The sequence below is a fragment of the Prionailurus viverrinus genome, chromosome D4 (assembly GCF_022837055.1).
Source record: "Prionailurus viverrinus isolate Anna chromosome D4, UM_Priviv_1.0, whole genome shotgun sequence".
Lineage (NCBI taxonomy): Eukaryota > Metazoa > Chordata > Mammalia > Carnivora > Felidae > Prionailurus > Prionailurus viverrinus.
In genome coordinates, this window is record NC_062573.1 from 94,467,573 (window position 1) to 94,487,531 (window position 19,959).

Here is a 19,959-nt window from a genome sequence, read left to right on the forward strand (position 1 = left end):
TATATTGCGATACGCAACAGGGCCAGATGGATGAGGCACGTTGGATGTGCCATTGGATGTGCCTTTTGCTCCAAGGGCATGTTATCTGCCCCCCAATACCCAACATTCAGTGGTGAAGCACAGTTCAAGTGAACAGACCCCTTGTTCAAAAAGGGGGAGTGTACCCCTAGTCACTGGTCCACAGCAATTTTGGAACCCAGCTAACACCTGTCACAATATTCCTTGATCAGGGCTTGTCTGCGCCCTGCAAATGGTTCCTTCAGTTACTGTTTTGAGTTCCTCCCTCCGGGCACTGGGCCATGCACTTGCAGTGACCCCCTTTTCCATAGGAAACGGCCTGTGTTTGCAGCTGAGTGTCTTCGTTAGTCTGCTTCCTGCCTGCAGAAAGCAGGGGCCCAGACACCTTTTATTTCAAACTCTGTTATTTCAACCCTTAAACACACACACACACACACACACACACACACACACACACACACACACACAACTGGATTTCTATACATCAAAATTGTAACTCACTTTACTAAACAAAAGCTATACTGCAAATGTCTTTAAGAAGGCTGTTCTCTCCTGCGGGCTGAGTCAGGTGCTGTGGAACGATGACCTCAAGGTTCTGAGAAGCCCTTTGTGTGGCTGGCAGGGTCTACGAGGACTCTCCACCCCCCCCGGAAATCCTCAAATATCTTCACAAGGGATCATACAACCGTGCCCTTGAATTTATTTTAACCCTCATATTTTGCAGGAGGTACTCTGGACTTAGTTTTTACCATGATGCCATTTCTCACCTTTAGAACTATTTGCCGCCTGTAAAGGCCGAGAATGAGAAAGAGTTTTGATTTTCCAACGTAGCAAGACCTGGCTTGGAAATACCTCATCTACCTGCTGCCGGAGTATGGAACAGCTACTTCTTTGGTACGTTCTCTCCTTGATCTCACGTTAGGCTAACTGAGCAAACCCAATCAGCCTCGAAGCTTTCTGCCGGGAAAATCAGATCATTAGGCCATGTTACCACAGGCCACGGGCTCACCATTTTCCTGCCAATTCTGAACATGGCCTCCCTCAGCTGAGTTCTCACTGCCAGTGTCCAGCTGCTGCCTGCTTCAAAGTCAGTGTCAGATTTTAGAATTTTACTGCAGCAATATCTCACTCCCAAGTGCCGACTTCTGTCCCAGGCATCCGTTGCTGCATCACAAACCACCCCCAAATTCAGCAGGTTAAAACCACTTTATTCTCCTGTGACCCGTGGTGTAGCTTGGGCTCAGCTGGTGGCTTCTTCTGCAGTTGCAGGTGTGGCAGTTTGTCTCAAAGGGTCACAATCAATCCCTTCCTTCTGTGGGTGTGGTGCTTCCCCCACACCAGTCCTGTGACCGTTTTGATGCACTTCATGGTGTAGAAAGTTCTGGGACCTCTGAGCCCAGGCCTGAGGACTGGCAGTTTCACCTTCCCCCCTCTAGGGGACTTGCTGCCAGGTAATCAGTCTCACTCTCTGGAGGCTACTGTGCTGTGCAGAACCCCAAAGCAGCCATGTGGAGAAGCCTCATGGAAGAGACACCCGACCAGCCTCAGTTGAGGCATCAGACATGTAAATGAAAAACAGATCTTGGACTTTCTGTCCTCAGCAGACCCCACACAGAGTGGAAAAGCCCCCTGGCTGAATGCAGCCTAATTTTCAGAATAAGTAATAAATCAGGATGGTTTGGGTCACTCACACAACCAGTCACTGGTTGTGACTGATGCAGGCAGTCTGGGATGTTTTCACTCCCCCGTGCAGGCATTCTCTCCCTCTCTCTCCCTCTCTGCGATCTCTCTGATTTCTCCAGTAGGGTAACCAGATACTTTGAAATGGTAGTTCAGGACGCCAAGGGAATACGAATAAGCTGTGAGGCCTCCTTAGAGCCAGCAACTTCTATGGCATCTGTTTCATTGCAGTCCAGCTAGTTAAAGCAAGGGGACAGCCCAGATTCTACAGGAGGGGAAGGAGCCCAACATTCTGATGGGAGGAACAGTGTAAATATAAAGGGATGGCAGAAATTGTTGCCAGACATCTTTGCAGACAAATTAAGGAAGCCATTGAGAGAGCTGCTTAAGTCAGCTGAGGGGGCTCTTGGAGGAGAGGAGACATGGGAACAAGAGAACTGAATCAATCATGTTATTTTTCTGTATCTCACAATGCTTTGACATCTTGGGAGCCTCGCTGGCTGGGGAGAGGCTGCCCCTCCCAGGGCTAGCTACTTCCTAGAGGTATCAACTTGCCTGGGAACACACCTTTCACATGCAGACCAGCCAATCTAGAGGCCATACCCCCAAACACCTCCTCTATGAAACTCAGACCAAGCCAATATCCCCCTAGCCTAAATCATTGTAGGGCCAGATACTGGACGACTAGAGAACACCCTTACAGCCCAGAGACCACTGGAGTGATGTATTTGATCCTAAGCTTGCTCAAATTTGCCTACCCTGCTTCGCCCATTCCTTCGCACAGAGGACACAATCAAGGCTCTGGGCCACGCGCCGTCCTAACAAATTCTGCCTCCTGACCAACCCGGAACTTCCCCAAGTGCTCCCTCCTCTTGGGAAGAAGTACTACACTCTTCTTTCAAGGCAATTGTCCCTGCATCTGTCACCTTGTCACACCTAATTGAAACAAATCCCAGGTACATTTTAAGATAGAGAGCAGGAGGTTGGAAGGATATTCCACGATTCTGGAGTCACTAAGAATTCCTGCAACGGTGATATTGGAGAGCATGACAGTGAGTCAGGAGCGGAAATCACCAAAAAGGGGGATTGACTTGGGCTTTGAAGATGACAGTAACAGGGGAGCAGTGGATTACTATTCTGAGAAAATGAGTTAAACTTGGGGGCTCTTAGGGAGGGGGCAAATGGTCTGGAGGTTGTTGTAAGGGGTCAGGAGAGCACACAGTCCAGGTTCAGATGTACGGGGGTTTCGGGAAAATAAACATGTACAGCTGAGAGGCCCTAGGGGGAAGCCTGGGTTACATGAGAGCATGAGCACTCAGGGAAGTCAGGGCCGTTGTGCTGATGGCTTAAGTGAGGACACAACAGCGGTTTCCAGAACAGGGGATGGGTGAGTGACGGTGCAGAGTTGTATGGGGGCTCCATTTCTTGTGGCTTACTTATCTTAGCAGCAGCCAACAAATTCTCTCTCTTCCCCCCCCCCACCCCCCCAACCCCCCCCCCCAGAAAACACTTCCTTCTTGACTTCTGTTGTGGACATTGGGCCTTTTTGGGTTGCCCGTAATCCTCCTTCTTCCCAGAGGGACCCTGAACTCCTTGTTCCGGAATTCCTCCATTTGCCTGGTATTGACAGAGAAATGCCTTAAGTGTGGCCAATCAGACCCCTCCCTCTCCCCCAACATCCGAATCCCAAGCAAGCCAGGCGGGCCGGCGCTGGCTGCACACTGCTGGCCCTTCGGGGCCTCAGGCCCCTCCTTTTCCTCAGCTTGGCCCAGTGGAATCCCCCCAGCCTATGAGCCTCTCTCTTGCTGGAGGGCCAGGTGAGGTTTTTTTGTGGCTTTCACTCAAAACCCTTGATGTCATCAGCACCCTGACTTACCATCTTCCAATAGGGGACTGAAAATCTTTAGTCTTCCTCAAACTCAATCGTACATGTACCCACCGAGCCTCTTAGATTCTGCTCCTCATGACTTTGTCCCATCCCCTAAGCAATTTATATCTAAGCCAGTTTTCTCCATCAGAAAATGCCACCCCATTCACGCAGGTGTTCTGGACAAAAACCCGGGCCACCCTGACGCCCTCCTTCAGGCGCTCCCACGCGTAAGGCGCCGCTGGGCGCCCTGCACTGCTCTGCGCAAGCAGCGCGTCCCTCGCGGGGCTCCCTCACGGGTCCGCCGTCCCCCACAGTCCCCGCTCCACAGGGACCTCTCAGAGAGGGTAGGTCAGAGGAGGTCCCACTCCCATCCCTGTCCCGGGGCGCCGCTCTCGAGCCTGGGGTGCCCGGACAGCCCGGCACCTCCGCGGGAGCCTCGCTATCCAGCGACGCCGCCACCGGCACAGGTGTGCGCGGCCCCCATGGGGATCGCCCGGCTCTCCGCCGCGCGCCACCCAGCCATCCCGCACGGGGCCCGCCCCCCGTGACGTCCTTCCGCCGAGCGACGCGGGACCGCCCTCCGCAGCGAGCCCGCAGCGACCCGGCGGAGGCTGGGGAGGGGGCACCGGCCCGGCCCGCCCCTCGGCAGGTGAGCCGGCCGCGTTCCCCGGGGCCACCAGGGGGCGCCCGCGCGCCGGGTTCCCGCGAGCCGCGCCGTTATCCACCCCGCGGGCGGGCCAGCGTGGCGGGCGGGGAGGGCAGAGGCAGGGAGTTGGTGGTGGAGAGGAGGGGGAAGAGGCGGAGGACGGACCCTGGCAGGGCTCGGTGAAGGGCCGAGGAAGGCTGGAGCCCGGGGGCCGGGGGAAGAGCCGGCAGAAGAGGACGCTGGAGCTGGGGGCTGGCCGGGGAGGGCCGGGGGGGCGGGCACAGGGGAGTGGGCGGGCCCGGCGGGGAGGGTCGGGGGCGGGGCCGGGAAGGCGGGGCTCGTAGCGCGGCGGCGGGAGGGGGCATCAGTGCGCGGCCGCCCGGCCAGGGCGGCGGCATGGGGCGGGTGCAGCTCTTCGAGGTCTGCCTGAGCCACGGCCGCGTCGTCTACAGCCCTGGAGAACCGCTGGCGGGGGCCGTGCGCGTGCGTCTGGGGGCGCCGTTGCCCTTCCGAGGTGGGAGCGGGGTCCCCTCGGGGGAGGGCCGGGCCGGCGGGGCTCAGGTGGCTGCGCAGCACCTGCGGCAGGGCCGGGGCTCCCGGAAGCGGCAGCCCGTGGCACTGGGGCCTGGACCGGCGGAGCCTGTGGCGCCACCTGCCGCCCCCTCCCTTAGTCTCCCGCCGGTCTTGGGAGCCTTGGGCCCCGCCGGCTGCGGGGAGGACTAGGGTGCGGCCAGCCGGGCGGCGCAGAGCCGCCGGGGTGGGTGGCTGGTGGCAGTGGGGGCGGAGCAGGGAGGCCCGGGTGGCCCAGTCCTTCCGCATCTGCCCTTCCTGTTCTCTCCTCCTAGGGTCGGCTAGAGTCGGGGGCAGGGGTTTAGATCCTGCCCACCTTGCCGAAGGCCACTCTGACTTGGATGCATGCACGCCCCCGACCCTCGCTGCCAGTTCTGCAGGGTCCGCTGGGCCCCGCCCCTGCTGGGCCCTCACCTGGAGCCCGGCCCACGTTGGGCTTTCTCTCCCCACATGCCCAGGCCCCTGGCGCAGGCCCTCCCTCCTCGCGGTCCCGCGGCATACCCGCTTCCACCCAGGCTGAGGTTTGGCCTTGTGAGCTGGGAGGGTCTTGCTCATCCCTCCGTGACCCAGGCGTTCAGCCCAGTGAGCGTCTAGGAGCTGAACCCGAGCCCTGCTAGCCGGTCCTTTGCTCGCACAGGCATTTGGGACTTTGGGACTGGAAGTTAGCTTGCTGCTGCGGTCATCCCTAGGGCTCTCTGCAGGTGCTGGCCTTATCTGCCATCTGAGGTATGGACAGGGCTCTGGATGGGACTTCAGCGTTCAGCCCTCAGGGTGCAGTGAGCAAAGCTGCAGCCCCGGGGCCTCTATGCCGGATCACTGGCTCTGAGTGCAAGACTGTGTGTGAGGGTGTTCCTGCTGGGGTGCTTCTCCACCTTGGCATGCTTGGCCAAAACCATAGCCGTCAGGCATCGCTCTGGACCTTGATCCTCTGGGCGTTAGTGTGGTTGACTGCTCAGTGCTTCTGGTGCCTACTGAGGACTGAGAGCCACTGCCCACCTTTCTGGGCAGCTGCTGCCCCTGTCCTGGACGGGTCTGACCCCTGACGTTTCTGTGTTTGAGGCCACATGGCTCTAGAAAGAAACTGAGTGCGTGTAGATGCTTCTGGTCAGGTGTCTGGCCTAGTGGGGCCTCCCCCTGATGACTGTTGTCTCCTTAGTTGGAGTTTGGAGTTTGAGTGGGGGTAGTTATGTTTGTGGCAGGGGGCCCTGTGACAGTGCAGCCCTTCCCTGGGGCACAAGTGACAGGTGAGAGGTGTCATGGGGCTGAGGGAGAGCCCAGGGTGCAGGAAGGAGGGGCAGGCTTGTGGCTCGGGGGACAACCACTGTGAGACCCCATGCAGAGCTCACTGCCTTGCTCATCCGCCCAGTCATGTTCCCATAGCAAACATGGCCTGGCCTGGGCAGAGCCCCCAGCAACCATGTGATAGGTGAGATGTGGGTGAATGGACAGGGCATAGGATACCAAGGGAGCCCCTGGTGATGGTCCTGATGGTAAATGTACTATCCGAGCCCCTGATTAGGAGAGGGAAGATGGGGGTATTGGCCAAAAAGCAGATGGATAGTGACTTCAAGCCAGAGGGGTTATTCTTCAGATTGTCCCCAGGGGCCTAGATGGAATGTGGGTGCTGGGGCTGCTCTAAGGCTTCCTCTAGCCCTAGCTGGGTGTGGAAAAGGCAAGGCTGTGGTTCTTTCATTCTTTAACAAAAATCTTTTTTAATGTTTATTTATTTTTGAGATAGAGACAGAGCATGAACGGGGGGAGGGTCAGAGAGAGAGGGAGACACAGAATCAGGCTCCAGGCTCTGAGCTGTCAGCACAGAGCCCGACGCGGGGCTTGAACTCAGGGACCGTGAAATCATGACCTGAGCGGACGTCGGACGCTCAACCGACTGAGCCATGCAGGCGCCCCATTTAAAAAAACTTTTTTTGGAGCGCCTGGGTGGCTCAGTCGGTTGAGCGTCCGACTTCGGCTCAGGTCGTGATCTCGCAGTCTGTGAGTTCGAGCCCCGCGTCAGGCTCTGTGCTGACAGCTCAGAGCCTGGAGCCTGTTTCAGATTCTGTGTCTCCCTCTCTCTGACCCTCCCCTATTCATCTCTGTCTCTCTCTGTCTCAAAAATAAATAAAGGTTAAAAAAAACTTAAAAAAACAACAAACTTTTTTTTTAAAATGTTTATTTTTGAGACAGAGAGACCAAGCATGAACGGGGGAGGGTCAGAGAGAGAGGGAGACACAGAATCTGAAGCATCTTTCATCTTAAGATACCTGTTCAGCTCCTGTTACCAGCCAGTGATGCAACAGGGAGGCCCTCCACCCCTCTGGGAGGACATGGAGGTGGCGAGGACAGCAGGTCTTTCCTGGGGGGCTCCTAGTCTTACCCACTAAATACTTGTCTGAGGAGGGACAGTGATGATTTGCACTTCAGCTATGAGGGCACTGACTGTCCTCAGAGCTACTGTAGAAAGCTGGGGAAGGAACCGGTTTCCTGGAGCCCAAGTCCAGCTGAGCCTGAGGCTGGGGGTCACACGGGGGTGCACTCTTTTCCAGCATTGAGGGAGGGTGGTACCCAGACGACAGCAGTGGTCAGCTCCCAGCTCTGTCAGTTCCCTGAGCTGTCACTGCAGGCCAGACACTATTCTCCCCACCTCCCGCGGACCAACTCTATAAACCGCCAGAGCAACCCTGAGAGGTGGGCACCATTATTATTGTCATGTTTCAGATTTGGACACAGGACAGACAGAAGTGCCTCACAGGCCAGAGCTTTAGTGAAAAGATGTGGCAAATGGTGGGCTGCTGTGGATTTGTGGGAGCTGGTGGAGGTGGGCGAGACCTTTGGGACCAGAATGAAGAGTGATGGCAGGTGGTGCAAGGGAGGAGGGCTACTGGACAGGGGAGGGCTGGCTGGGGAGGAAAGTTCTAGAAGTCTCTGTGGAACACAGTCCACATGATGATGTTCCTTAGAGAACTGGAGCAGCCCCAGACCCACTGTTAGAACTGAAACACTTTTAAACCTAGATGGTACAGCAGGGCTTGTTTCTGTGTGGCAGAGGCTGTCCCTTACCAGAACATACCTCCCCTGTCCTGTGGCTGTGCTGCCACCCATCACACTGGTGATGGTCATGGTCACCTGCGGGAGCAGATCCCCCCCCTGCAGGAGGTGGGAGGGACAAGCCTGCTGTGTGTATCTGTCCCCTGCCCCTCCATTGTTCTCCTGTGGAGGAGAGTGCACAGGAACAGGCTGTTTGACTCCAAGACAGTGATTGGAAGCCGCTCATTCAGGCAAGGTCTCTGAAGAGGCTTAGGCATGTGTGCAAAAAGAGGCTCTTTGCCTGCACATTGGGAAGGTCATAGAACTTGCCCCCCACCCGGAATACCCCAAGGGTCGATTTGATACTGTTTGTTTTTCTAGGGTCAGGTGACCCCATGGCTTGTTCACCGGAATTCTGGGGGCCAAGTTCAGTCTGGGCGGGTGACTGTTTTAACCATCCTGCTGTTGGACGTGGGCTATGCCTAGATAGTCTCGGTACCAGTGTTGCTCGAAGCTCTTGGGTAGCTAGGGTGGATTCTTTTTTTTTTTTTTTTTTTAATGTGTATTTATTTTTGAGGGAGAGCACAAGTAGGGAATAGGCAGACAGAGAGGGGGACAGAAGATCTGAAGCAGGCTCTGGGCTGACAGCAGTGAGCCCGATATGGGGCTTGAACTCACAAACTGTGAGATCATGACCTGAGCCGAAGTCGGACTCTCATCCGATTGAACCACCCAGGTGCCCTATAGGGTGGATTCTAAGAACTGTTGAGTCCCCTGGTATGTGTGTGTAAGATCACAGCAGATCTTCCTGGTGCTTTTTCAGGGCCCCTGCAGTAGCCTACAGTTTGATCACCATAAAGGAGTGTGCTTTCCGTCTCCTAACACGTGTCAAAATATTTAACATCTGCCAGTCTGATGGGTTAAAATGGTAACTCATATGAGCCTCTCCGATTTCCACTGAGGTTGGACGTCCGTTCTTGTCTGTTTCTATGTAAAAGTTTCTACATAACAAGTCACTCCTAAGTCAAGTTGTTTAAAATGACCATCTTACCATGACTCACAGTGCTGTGGATTAGGAATTTGGGCAGAGTGATTCGTCAGCTGTGTGTGCCATCCATTGGGGTCACTTGACGGTTTTCAGCTGGCACTGGGCCAATCTGGGGACCACTTAACTCCTTCTGGCACACTGTGCTGGTCCCAGCGTTCGTAGGACAGCCAGATTCAAGGGAGAGTGCACCCCCTCCATGGGGAGTGTTAGGGTTACGCGGCATCTGGAATCGTCACGCTTCCCGTCCTTGTTCTGTTCACTCCCCTGCCGTGTTTCTCTTAGGCTGTGTTGGTCTATAGGAGCATCACTGATGTCCCAGATTTCTGGGGTGGGAACAATTCTGGGTCTGGCCCTAGGAAGGGATAGCTGATGGGAGTGTGGATTAGAAATCAGGATCCAGTCACAGGCAGTGCCAACAGGGGTGGAGGAGGAGCCAAGGGTTCACGGTGGGGGGAAAGCCCCGGTGGTCTGTGGATGGCTAAGAGGAGGCCTGTTTGGCAGGATGGAGTCAGCCTGGGGAGACATGAACATGGCTGGTGTGGCTGGCTCCTGGCCCTGGACACTTGGGATACCAGGTTCCTCCTGCCTGGTGGCTCTGTCAGGAGGCTGTCAGATTCTGAGTCACCTTGCCCTCACTGGACCATCGAGTTGGGAGGAAGAGGAGGGGCTGGGCAGGGAGGCTAACATCTTTGGCCTCGTCTCAACACGGGGCAGGGAAAGAAGCGGAGCTGCCAGGAGTGAGAGTCACGGAGCTCCCAGCCCCTCTCTGCCTGGTTCTCCAGCCGTGCTGTCTTCTTGGTTGTCCAGCCACAGCCTGTGACCATAGTGGTCTCTGGGCATATGTCCATTAGAGTGAGGAATTTGAGTTCCCGACCACAGAAAGGTGGGGTGACCTGTGCTTCTGGTCTGGGTGCTTCCACAGGAGAGTCGGGGAGAGGACGGAACCATCTCTTGATGTTGAAAACCAGTCCTCCTGGGCAGCACTGGTCCAGGAAGTCAAGGGTGTCCTCACCTGCCAGTGTGCCAGACTGTTGGGTACCTTATCTGCTCAGGCAGGTCTGACCACATTCCTGTGTCATGAGGGTGAGCAGTTAGTTTCCTGGAGCATAAAGGGGTGCCTCCCAGCCTAGCTGACTTGCCTGTGAGGCAGCAGGAAGTAGGGTTGGAGGTCAGCGGCTCCCATGGGCTTCTGTTCATCATTGGTGTCCCAAGCATGCCCTATAGGCAGCTAAGTCTTCACAGGTCTGGTGGGCCCAGGGGTGGCTGGGAACAGAGGTTAACAGGCCGGGGTTGTCCAGGTGTCATCTGAGTGACCACTGGGGCCTTCCTGTTCTGGGCTTCAGGACAGATGTAACTCTGTGCCTCATTGCCGTGGGAGCACTGTACTGGGAGTACCGCAAGATGGAGGATGGACAGGAGGCATCCTCTGGAGAGCAGCAGGCCACTTGCTGGCCTGCCTAAGTCCCAGCACCCTTTAGTGCTGCAAGCCCTACCTAAGTCTCTGTGGTGGGGGCAGGGAGGGGTCGAGGACAGTAGCTGGCTGGGACTCACGCCATCCCCCCCTTGCAGCCATCCGAGTGACCTGCATGGGTTCCTGCAGGGTGTCCAACAAGGCCAATGATGCAGCGTGGGTAGTGGAGGAGGGCTACTTCAACAGTGCGCTGTCGCTGGCTGACAAGGGTGAGTTTGGGAGACTGTACTTGGCCTCGCTGTGTAGAGTGACCCCGCCCACGGCAGACCTTGGTTGAGCGTGGGGCCCGTCTGTCCACCCTGCCTCCCCATCAGGCTCTGGGACCCCCGTGCTGGCTCACCCTCTAGCCCTACTTGGCATCCTGATGTATTTCTCTCCCCATCAGGCTCTGGGTATTGCCTGATAGGGGTTGGGTGGCTGAAGGGGGCCAGTTCCTTCTTGATTTGGGTGGGCTCTGGCTCCTGGAACAGCCCCATCTCCCTTTCCTGTTCAAGCCAAGATCTTGCATCACTTCCTTTGCCCAGGCTGCAGCCCGTTGCTGCTGTCGTGCCTGGACTCAGAGGCTGGGAGACCCAGTAGTCAGAGTCCGTGTGAGCTGGTCAGCTGCAGGGCCTGCTTCCAACCTGTGTCCTGTGGTGTCACCTCAAGGCTCCTGAGCCCCCTCTCCCCTACATCCCCCTCCTGTCTCTGCAGGAAGCCTGCCCGCTGGAGAGCACAACTTCCCCTTTCAGTTCCTGCTTCCTGGTAAGAGCCCAGCCTTGCCTGGCCAGGCCTCTTGGTGACAGTTGGTGGACAGGAGGTGGGGCAGGGGGCAGTTGGGTGCCATTCCCTGCTCTCTCTCCAGCCACAGCGCCAACGTCCTTTGAAGGCCCTTTTGGGAAGATTGTACACCAGGTGCGGGCCACCATCGACACACCACGTTTTTCCAAGGATCACCAGTGCAGCCGTGTGTTCTATATCTTGAGCCCCCTGAATCTGAACAGCATCCCTGACATCGAGGTGAGGATGGAGCGGTGGTCTCCTGGGTGGTCCCCACCTTTGCTGGATGTCCTGTCCTCAACTAAGATGAGGTGGCCGGGATCTAGAAGAGCAGCGGCCTCTCTGTCCCGAGCTAACTGTGCTGTGTCTGGGGGGCAGGGGATAGCAGGGCACAGTGGGCTTGTTCAGCGAGAGGCCTTAGGGATCTAGGCTGCCCACGCCCACCAAACCCCCTCACTACTGCCCTCCCCTCAAGCAACCCAACGTGGCCTCCACCACCAAGAAGTTCTCCTACAAGCTGGTGAAGACGGGCAGCGTGGTCCTCACCGCCAGCACCGACCTCCGTGGCTACGTGGTGGGCCAGGTGCTGCGGCTGCAGGCTGACATCGAGAACCAGTCAGGCAAGGACACCAGCCCTGTGGTAGCCAGTCTGCTGCAGGTCAGAGTCCCCTCTGACTGTCAGGGCCTGTCCCCATGGGACCAGAGGAGGGGTAGGTGCCTGGCCTGCCCAGGCTCACAGGCTGGCCCTTCCCCAGAAAGTATCCTACAAGGCCAAGCGCTGGATCTATGATGTGCGGACCATCGCAGAGGTAGAGGGTGCGGGTGTCAAGGCCTGGAGGCGGGCGCAGTGGCAAGAGCAGATCCTGGTGCCTGCCCTGCCCCAGTCAGCCCTGCCAGGTTGCAGCCTTATCCACGTGGACTACTACTTGCAGGTGCTGGGGGTTGGAGGGAGCGGGGTGGGAAAGGGGGGCAGGTGGCCTAGCCTCACTCTCCCATCCTCCCCAGGTCTCCCTGAAGGTGCCTGAAGCCACCGTGACCCTTCCTGTCTTCATCGGCAATATTGCTGTGAACCACGCCCCGCTGAGCCCCCGGCCAGGCCCAGGGCTGCCTCCTGGGGCCTCAATCCCGGTGGTGCCCTCCGCACCGCCCCAGGAGGAGGCGGAGGCTGCGGCCAGCAGCCCCCACTTTGCAGACGCAGTCTCCCTCTCCACGAAGAGCCACTCACAACAGCAGTCACTACCTGCCACCTTCGGCTCTGTGCCTGCTGCCCCTGAGCCCCGCCCTCAGGATGGCAGCCCTGCTCCCCACCCACTGCCCCCTCCCTTGTGCATCTCTACAGGTGCCACTGTTCCCTACTTTGCAGAGGGTTCAGGAGGGCCAGTGCCCACCACCAGTACCTTGATCCTGCCCCCAGAATACAGCTCATGGGGTTATCCCTATGGTGAGTGAGAGGCCTGGGGTCTGGCTGGGGGAGAGGGCCCCAGGAGCCCCTTGCAGACTTTGCTCTTTCCCCGCAGAGGCCCCGCCATCCTATGAGCAGAGCTGTGGCGGTGCAGATCCCAGCCTGACGCCCGGGAGCTGACCCTGTGCCGCCTTTTCCGGGTGGGCTGACCTCTGCCCTGGGACCGGGCGCCCAGGGCCTCGTGCCTTTGCTCCTGGCCTGGCCCGTCGCACTCAGGACCTGCTGCTGCCCGGCCGTTCCTCGCAGCCTCCGCTTCGGGATCAGCCTCTCCCCGGGGACTGGGGCCTAGAGAGATGGAGTGTAAATAAAGCGCTTCATTTGTAGAGCTGGGCACAGGCCGGCCTCTCTGGCGCCCTCCTCCAGCTCAGTGCGCGGCGGCCTAACCCTGGGGGCCTTCCTAGGCGCGCGCCCTCCTCCTGGCCCCGCCCCTCCCGGGCACGCGCCCTCCAGGCCCTGCCCCTCTCTTGGTTCTGGGCCCCCGGCTTCTGGGTCTCCCAGTCCCTTCCTGGGCGCGTGCCCCTCTCCTCGGGTATGGGCCCATCCTTCCTGGTGCCTAGGGCTGGAAGACAGGCTGGGGGAGCGGGACCAACCAGCGTGGGCCGGTTAACTTCAACTCGGGCCCGGCTGGCCTTCGCTTTTATGGTTCTGCTTAAGGATGTGCCCTTTAAGCTGGGCTTGCATGTCTGGGGCCTTGGCATTAATTTAAAATGTATTTGTAACGTGGGGAGATCACCCCTGTTCCGTTTGATTGTCACAAACCTTGGACTTTCCCCTCTAGCACCCATCATTCCAGGGGGAGCGGCTCAGACCTCCTTGTCAGAGGAAATCCCTTGGGGGATGAGGAGGAGGGCTTGCCCAAGCCTCTGCCTCTTGTGCTATTCCCTTATCCTTGGCCTCAAGTCTCAAGTCCCTGCTGTTCTCACTGCTACTCTGGCTGTGAGGGATACTGTTGCTCCCCTCTCATCCAAGTGTGAACACAAGGCCAAGGCCACACCTGCTCCTGAGGTCCCCTTCAAATGCCTGTTGTCTAGGATGCAAGGAACCCAAGAACAAATAAAAACCGGGTTCAGAAGAGCAACGTTTACCAAAGGGACATCTGCAGATGTTCCAGGGCTGAGGGGAGGGTCTGTAAATGCCCAACGGGGCCAATGATTGTGTACTGTGCTTTAGGAAATAATGGAGGTGTGGTTAAGATAAGACTTTGGGTTCAAATTCCCTATCTGCCATATGGTGAGGGAGTGACTGGATAGGTGTCTGTTACCTTAATCTAGAAGACATTTATGGGATTATGAGAAGACATATTGAGCCCCTGCCCCTTTACTTCTGGTACACTTAACAGTGCAGAAGTGCAAAATTTGGGCCTGGTGACCTAGCTGTCATTCTCCAGTTCGGGCTTCCACTCCTGGGTCCAGAGTGGCCATTCCAGATTTCATCATCACCCAGTTTACTGGGCCTGCACCTCTAACTTCTTGGGGGGGGGGGTATAGGCTGGGAAGTAGATTCTATCATTTGTGCAAACATCCACCCAGCTACCTTTGACAGTTGGAAATGTGCTCTTTAGTCAGGTAGCCACGTACCCAGCTAAAACGTTACTATTTGTTGGACAAGGAGAGGACAAACATTGGAGGAAAGCTCAAAATATGCCACAAGGAGGATAATCTGCAAACCATCTGTTAGTGGTAGCCTCATAGTTGAAAATGTGCCTGGGTTTCAATCCTGTCTCTGCCTCTCAACAGTCAGGTAGTCTTGAGGGCACTCAACTCTTTTGCTTTGGTTTCCTCACTCAGAACGTGGGTAAGAGTCTTGCCTCTCAGGACTGATGTGATGGTTCACATGGCATGTGTTAAAAACTGCACTTAACATAAATGATCAACGATCATACAAGGGTAGGGTGGGCTGGGCTGACAGAGCAAAACGGGAGCATATCCTACTTCTGACGCATTGACTTATGGTCCGTGTTTGCCTGGTAAAGGATTTTTTCTCCACATCTTATTCACTCAACAAATATTTATTTTTTTCTCCTGCATGCCAAGCATTGTTATAAGCACTAAGGCGTACAAGATAAAAGTCCCTGACTTTCTGGACTTACATTTTAATGGGAAAGACAGACAATATAACAGTGGAGTGCCAAGGAGTAAAATAAAGCAAGGAAGTTCTGGGGTGCAGTATTGTTTTCGGTAGGGAGGTAAGGGAAGGCTTTCCTGAAGAGGTGGTATTTGAGACCCAGCCATGGCAGAGAATTGAGCCACACATACCCGAGATAAAAGTGTTTCAGGGAAGGGACAGACTAGAGCCCAAGGCAGGAGTGGAGATGGAGAGTATGGTGCCAGAGTTAGGTGTGAGTGGAGGTGAGTTAAATTGGGCCGTACAGGTCATGACTACTCCCGAGCTTCCAGTCTTGAGGCTCCAAACAGTCAAGGGTCCCAAGCCTGTCAGGAGCTGACTTAGGTTGCCCCAAAGAAACAGGGAAGATTTCCTAGGTACTTACAGTCGTCCATTTCCTCCTTTGCACCTGTGTGACTGTCAATGTCCACCTTAGTAGAGTAATTTTTCTGGAGTCCCATGAGAGTGAGCCCGCATGTGCGAGGGGGTGGAGCAGGTTAGCCTTCAACTCAGAGCCTCCTCAGTTCTTGTTGCAAAGACCGGTCAGAGAACCCCAGTTTCGGTCTATACATCTTTCTTCAACTGCCAGAAGATGATAGAATTCAGTCTGACCATGGGGGGCGGGGGGGTGGCGAAGCCAGTTTATGTGATCCTGTCCATGAAGGCGACTGGGTGTGCTGAGATCTTCCCCGTGCAAAACTGGGAGGCAGGCTGCTGGGTAGGTGCCGATTCAAGGAGCTTGGGGTGATCAGGGAGGCTGCCCAGGCTGGGAACACCTAACTGGAGAACCCCGTTCCTAGCGGGGGGCAGTCTTCCTCATTGGGACAATCCCCATTCTACCCCCAGCCTTCCAATCAGAACACTGTCCCCATCCAGAGCACACTTTCATAGCGGGCCACCTTCCCTAATCAGTGCATACTCTCCCACAGAAGAAACGGACCCTGGCCAGAGCACCCACCAGCTGTGACATTACCCCTAATCAGGGCACCTCTCCTAACCGAAGCACCCCAAACGGAGGCAAGTCTCCTCATTGAGACATCCTCCCAAAGTTGGGGCAATCCTCCCGTCGGAACATTCCCCTCCCCCTCATCGGGGCAGCCTTCTCAGTCGGCACACAGTCGGCACCCACTCCTAGCAGGACACCCCCCCCCCCCCCCAGCCGGGGCAACCTCACCACCGGGCACAACCCGTAAACACCCTCTAGGTGGGCATTCACCCCAACCAAGACCCGCCCCACCATGCCGGGAATACCCTCGAACCCGGGCACCGCCCTAGGACGCAAGTCAGGATCCGCCTTCTGGGAAGGCCGACGGAATCAATATGTGTCCGGGGTTAAAGGTCAGGGGTCCTTCTCCACCCCGGCCAGCCCACCAGAATGCCCACGTAGAAGGAAAAGATATTTGCGAAAACCGGAGGACGACGCTTGGCCGCCGCGACACCTCCGGAAGATCGCTGCGTCCGGCCCCGCCCCCCACCTCGCCCGCGCGCGTCGGTTCCGGTCGGCGCAGGCCCGCGCCACGGACGCCGCACGCCGGGCTGCAGTGCGCAGGTGCGGGCGCGGGCGCAGGCGCAGGCGCGCTTAACCAGCCCCGCCCCGCCCTGAGCCGCGAGGCGCGGGCGGGGCGATGGCGCGCGGGAGGGGCGGGGCCACGCTGCGGGCCCGGGCCATGGCCGCCGCCGATGCCGAGGTGAGAAGCGGGGCGGCGGGCCGGCGGCGGCGGGGGCGGCGGGCGCGGAGCCGGCGGGCGCGGAGCCGACGGGCGGGCGGGCGCACGGGCAGGCGGGGGCGCCGAGCCGGCGGGGGCCGGGCGGGCCCGCGCCTCCCCGCCGCCGCCGCCGCCGCCGCCGCGCCTCAGGCCGAGGCCGGGCCGAGGCCGCCGGCGTCCGGGCCGCGCCGCGCGGGGCGCGCTTTGTGCGGCCGGCTGGCGGGGGGCGGCCGGCGGGCGGGGGGCGGCGGGCGGGGCGCGCGGTGAGGGCCGGCCGCCCGCGTCCGCGCCGCCGCCCCCGCGCGCCCCGGGCCTCGGCCGGGAGCCCCGCTGAAGGGGCGGAGGACAAAAGGGAAAGTGGGGCGAGCCGGCCAACTTCGCGGCGCGAGCCGAGGCGAGGCCGTCCGCTCCCGGCGCCTCTCCTGCGCCCCGCTGACCTTTCACTTTGTTCCGAATAGGATGGCACCGTCTTTAACGAAAAGTTGGCCGGCCCGGCGCGCTTCTCCCCAGACAATGCTGCCCAGCCCTGGCGGCTGTCAGAAGCAGGAATGCACGACTTCAGTTTATTTCTAAACAAACTGCCTAAACGGGCTTTGGATATAAAAAAGTTCCCATTCTCTTGTAAATGCGGTGTAGTCTTCCCTTTTGCTAATTCTCAAGGATAGTTTGTTTCCTAGCTTGTAGCAGCAGAGAAAGCAAACTCTTCTGAGATGGACCACTAGCTTCCCACTGAAGGGAAAAGCAAGCAGGAGGCAGTGTGCCCGTGGAAATGCAGAAATAGTGCGGTCTTCCGGCTGCCATAAGGGACCGGTTTGGAAAAAAGTGGTGATCCAAAAGTTTTTCTCTGAAAGTACTTTCATGCGTGGTAACAAATGCGGAGACTTCTAAAGATCAGAAAGCAAAGGTGTAGTAAGGAGCTGATACGATAACCTGGTGCAGAGCAGGGGATGGTCTTTTTATTCATCTTTTTCCTGCATTTTTGGGAGTGTTGATGGTAAGCTGGGGGGTGCAGGGAATTTTTGAAATTCAGTGCAAGGAGTGCTAATTGAATTCCTACCATACCTTCAAGGAATGTATCAGGCTCTGGACCAAGTGGGTAAATTAGTTAACTTTGAAAGTCACTTCCCAGTTCGTAGGAGAGAAGGTGTACAGTGATTGATGATACGTGTTGAGCGCTTGCTGTGACTCGGGGTGCCGACTTGCTTACTTTGGGTAAGTTCTCTCATTTAGGTTTCTCTGCTCTGTGCAGCAGGTACTGTTATTTCCTGACTTAGAGGAGATTGAATGACTTGGCCCAGTCAGTTGTAGTACTCGCACTTTTTCGGTGTTTGGCACATAGTAGGTTTTTAATAAATAATTGACGAGCAGGTGACCCCAGATGGCTCTCATTCCACAGGCAGCCTTGAGTAGAGACCTTGACTGAACCAGTGATAATGACAGCCTGTGTTCACTAAGCCCTTACCTGTGTCCCGTCCTGGTGTAGTGCTTTGCCTGAATTCGCTCATTGAAGCCTAACCGCGATCTTCTGAGTTGGGTACTGTTGCATTCCTATTTGCAGGTGAAGAAACAGGCAGAATGCATCCCAGGGTTTCAGAGCTTATCCCAAAGATGGATGCAGACAGTTTGGCCTGAGAGCCTGTGTTCATTGTTCATTTAAACATGTGCTGTATCTTCGGTGGTCCCTTTCCGTCAATAAGTTTAGATTCATGATTTTAAGTGTTTATTGTGGAGGTGCGTGATAGGGTAAGGGGCCTTCTGGACGGTGGGTAGGCAAGGATCATCTATTGCCGCTAAATCTGGGCAATGGTTACTGGATCAGGGTGGCCAAATGGTTACTGAATCAGGATTGCCAAATGATTGAACCAGCAAAGTGAACACTTGAAACTTACCAAATTGCATGTTTATTCTTTTCTGTTTGTCTTGACCTAGAGAGTGAGTCACCACTTTTTCACGCAAAAGATTAGTGGAGTATATCCCCTGCCCCCATTTTGTTGATTAGTAAGTGGGGGCTCTTGGGATTTAATGTGTATTCAGTATTGCCTGGGACCAGAGCACAGGGCAGTCACTTGACTTAAGGCTTTTGACTCAGGGATGTCACCTTTCAGCTGGAGGGCCTTCCCAGGCAGATTGTATGCTTTCCTAGCAGAGTGCCTACTGTGTATCTCTTTCTTTATTATTTTTTATTTATTAAAAAAAATTTTTTTAAAAGCCTATTTCTTTTGAGAGAGAGAGAGAGAGACAAAGAGAACTCGAGTCGGGGAGGGACAGAGAGAGAGAGAGAGAGAGAGAGACTCGGAATCTGAAGCAGGCTCCAGGCTCCAAGCTGTCAGCACAGATCCCGATGTGGGGCTTGAACCCACGAACCATGAGATCATGACCTGAAGTTGGGCGCTTAACCGACTGAGCCACCATCCCTGTATCTCTTTCTTTAAACTCACTATTTTGTTAAAACAATCAGTGCATATGTACATAGTTTAAAAGTCAAATAATGCTCAGAGTGACTGCCTGGCTGACTCAGTCTCAAACGGTAGAGCATTTTTTCCTACTTAGGAAAAAAAAATGAAGTAAAAAAAAAGTCAAATAGTGCTGAACAACATTTATAAAAAGCCACCCTCCTCTCTTGCATTTCTAGAGAGGCAGCAGCCACTTGAGTCTTTACCATTTACTTCAGGTATCTAAATAATATGCTTGTGTTGCCATATCTTCATTCACCAAGTTTAGGGGTTATTTGTTGGCTTCCAGTGACTGTAGATGAGGACTTCAGTTCTCTCATACCTTCTGTGTCTCATTCAGAAAACTCACAATTCTGGTTAGATTCACATCTAAAATCCTGTCTGTTAGGTTCACATCTAAAATTCTCAGTCTGTTCAAGTCATTATTGTGCCATGTGGAGCCAGGTAGTAAACCTACAACTGTTTCTTTTTCTTTCTTCCTTCCTTCCTTCCTTCCTTCCTTTCTTCTTTCTTTCTTTCTTTCTTTCTTTCTTTCCTTTCCTTTCCTTTCCTTTCCTTTCTTTCCTTTTCTTTCCTTTTCTTTCCTTTTCTTTCTTTCCTTTTCTTTCTTTCAAAAGATTTCATTTTCAAGTAATCTCTACACCCAGTGTGGAGAACTCACGACCCCGAGACTAAGAATCATGCAGTCCACCTGCTGAGCACCAGGCACCGTGTATTTCTTTTTTTTTTTTTGTATATCCTGCAGCCTTCTTTCTTCCCTGGAGTTAATAATTGCCTTATTTTTCATTTGTCTGGTTTTCTTTGAACCTCAGAATAATGTTCTTGCACTTTCTATTCTGTAAAATGTTTCTCAATTTAAGTTTCCTCCATTTAGCCCAGTCAGATCACTGTTCAGTTCCTCGGTGGTCCTGAGTCGCCCTGCCCGAGTCAGGATGCACTTGTTCTCTTGGATTGGTGCACACTCTCATCCTGGAATTGTTCCTGTCATTCTTCCGTAATGACCCCCTTTCCCTGCATCTAATGTCTCCCCTCTGTGTGTTTACTCCCTAATGGTGGTGGAACACATTGCTCAGTAGCTTCCCAGGGATTTTTTGGGAGGCAGAGTTTTCAGACTTGCATGTTTGAAAAAGTACTTATTCTACCACTATG

The 19,959-nt window shown here is 55.6% G+C and overlaps 2 protein-coding genes across 7 annotated transcripts in view; both read left to right on the forward strand.

Moving 5' to 3' along the window:
• Nucleotides 1–4,572: 4,572 nt before the first annotated feature.
• On the forward strand, nt 4,573–12,871 carry ARRDC1 (arrestin domain containing 1). Of its 4 annotated transcripts, XM_047830646.1 has the most exons (9): nt 4,591–4,728; nt 5,060–5,510; nt 10,426–10,536; nt 11,021–11,071; nt 11,172–11,326; nt 11,562–11,744; nt 11,842–12,018; nt 12,092–12,527; nt 12,604–12,871. In XM_047830646.1, the coding sequence occupies exons 3-9, from the start codon at nt 10,443–10,445 to the stop codon at nt 12,666–12,668; spliced, it is 1,161 nt and encodes a 386-aa protein (XP_047686602.1). In that variant the 5' UTR covers nt 4,591–4,728; nt 5,060–5,510; nt 10,426–10,442; the 3' UTR covers nt 12,669–12,871. The 4 variants fall into 4 exon arrangements, with proteins under 4 accessions (XP_047686601.1, XP_047686605.1, XP_047686602.1 ...); XM_047830645.1 differs by lacking the exon at nt 5,060–5,510 and having other exon boundaries at nt 4,573–4,728; XM_047830648.1 differs by lacking the exons at nt 4,591–4,728; nt 5,060–5,510 and adding an exon at nt 6,938–7,469.
• A 3,404-nt stretch (nt 12,872–16,275) lies between these two features.
• Nucleotides 16,276–19,959, forward strand: part of EHMT1 (euchromatic histone lysine methyltransferase 1) — a 152,433-nt gene continuing 148,749 nt past the window's right edge. The window contains exon 1 of one of the 3 annotated variants that reach the window (XM_047831537.1): nt 16,276–16,339. In XM_047831537.1, the coding sequence (XP_047687493.1) occupies nt 16,277–16,339 (63 nt within the window). In that variant the 5' untranslated portion in view covers nt 16,276. Of the gene's footprint in view, nt 16,340–17,379; nt 17,570–19,959 lie in introns of those variants that run through there. The other 2 variants (XM_047831538.1, XM_047831539.1) reach the window with 2 other exon arrangements.

Coding starts and splice junctions, on each gene's coding strand:
- ARRDC1 (XM_047830645.1), top strand. CDS start 4,611: ATGGGGCGGGTGCAGCTCTTCGAGGTCTGCCTGAGCCACGGCCGCGTC. Junction 4,729..10,425: donor GGCGCCGTTGCCCTTCCGAG/GTGGGAGCGGGG, acceptor CCCCCCTTGCAG/CCATCCGAGTGACCTGCATG. Junction 11,745..11,841: donor TGGTAGCCAGTCTGCTGCAG/GTCAGAGTCCCC, acceptor GCCCTTCCCCAG/AAAGTATCCTACAAGGCCAA.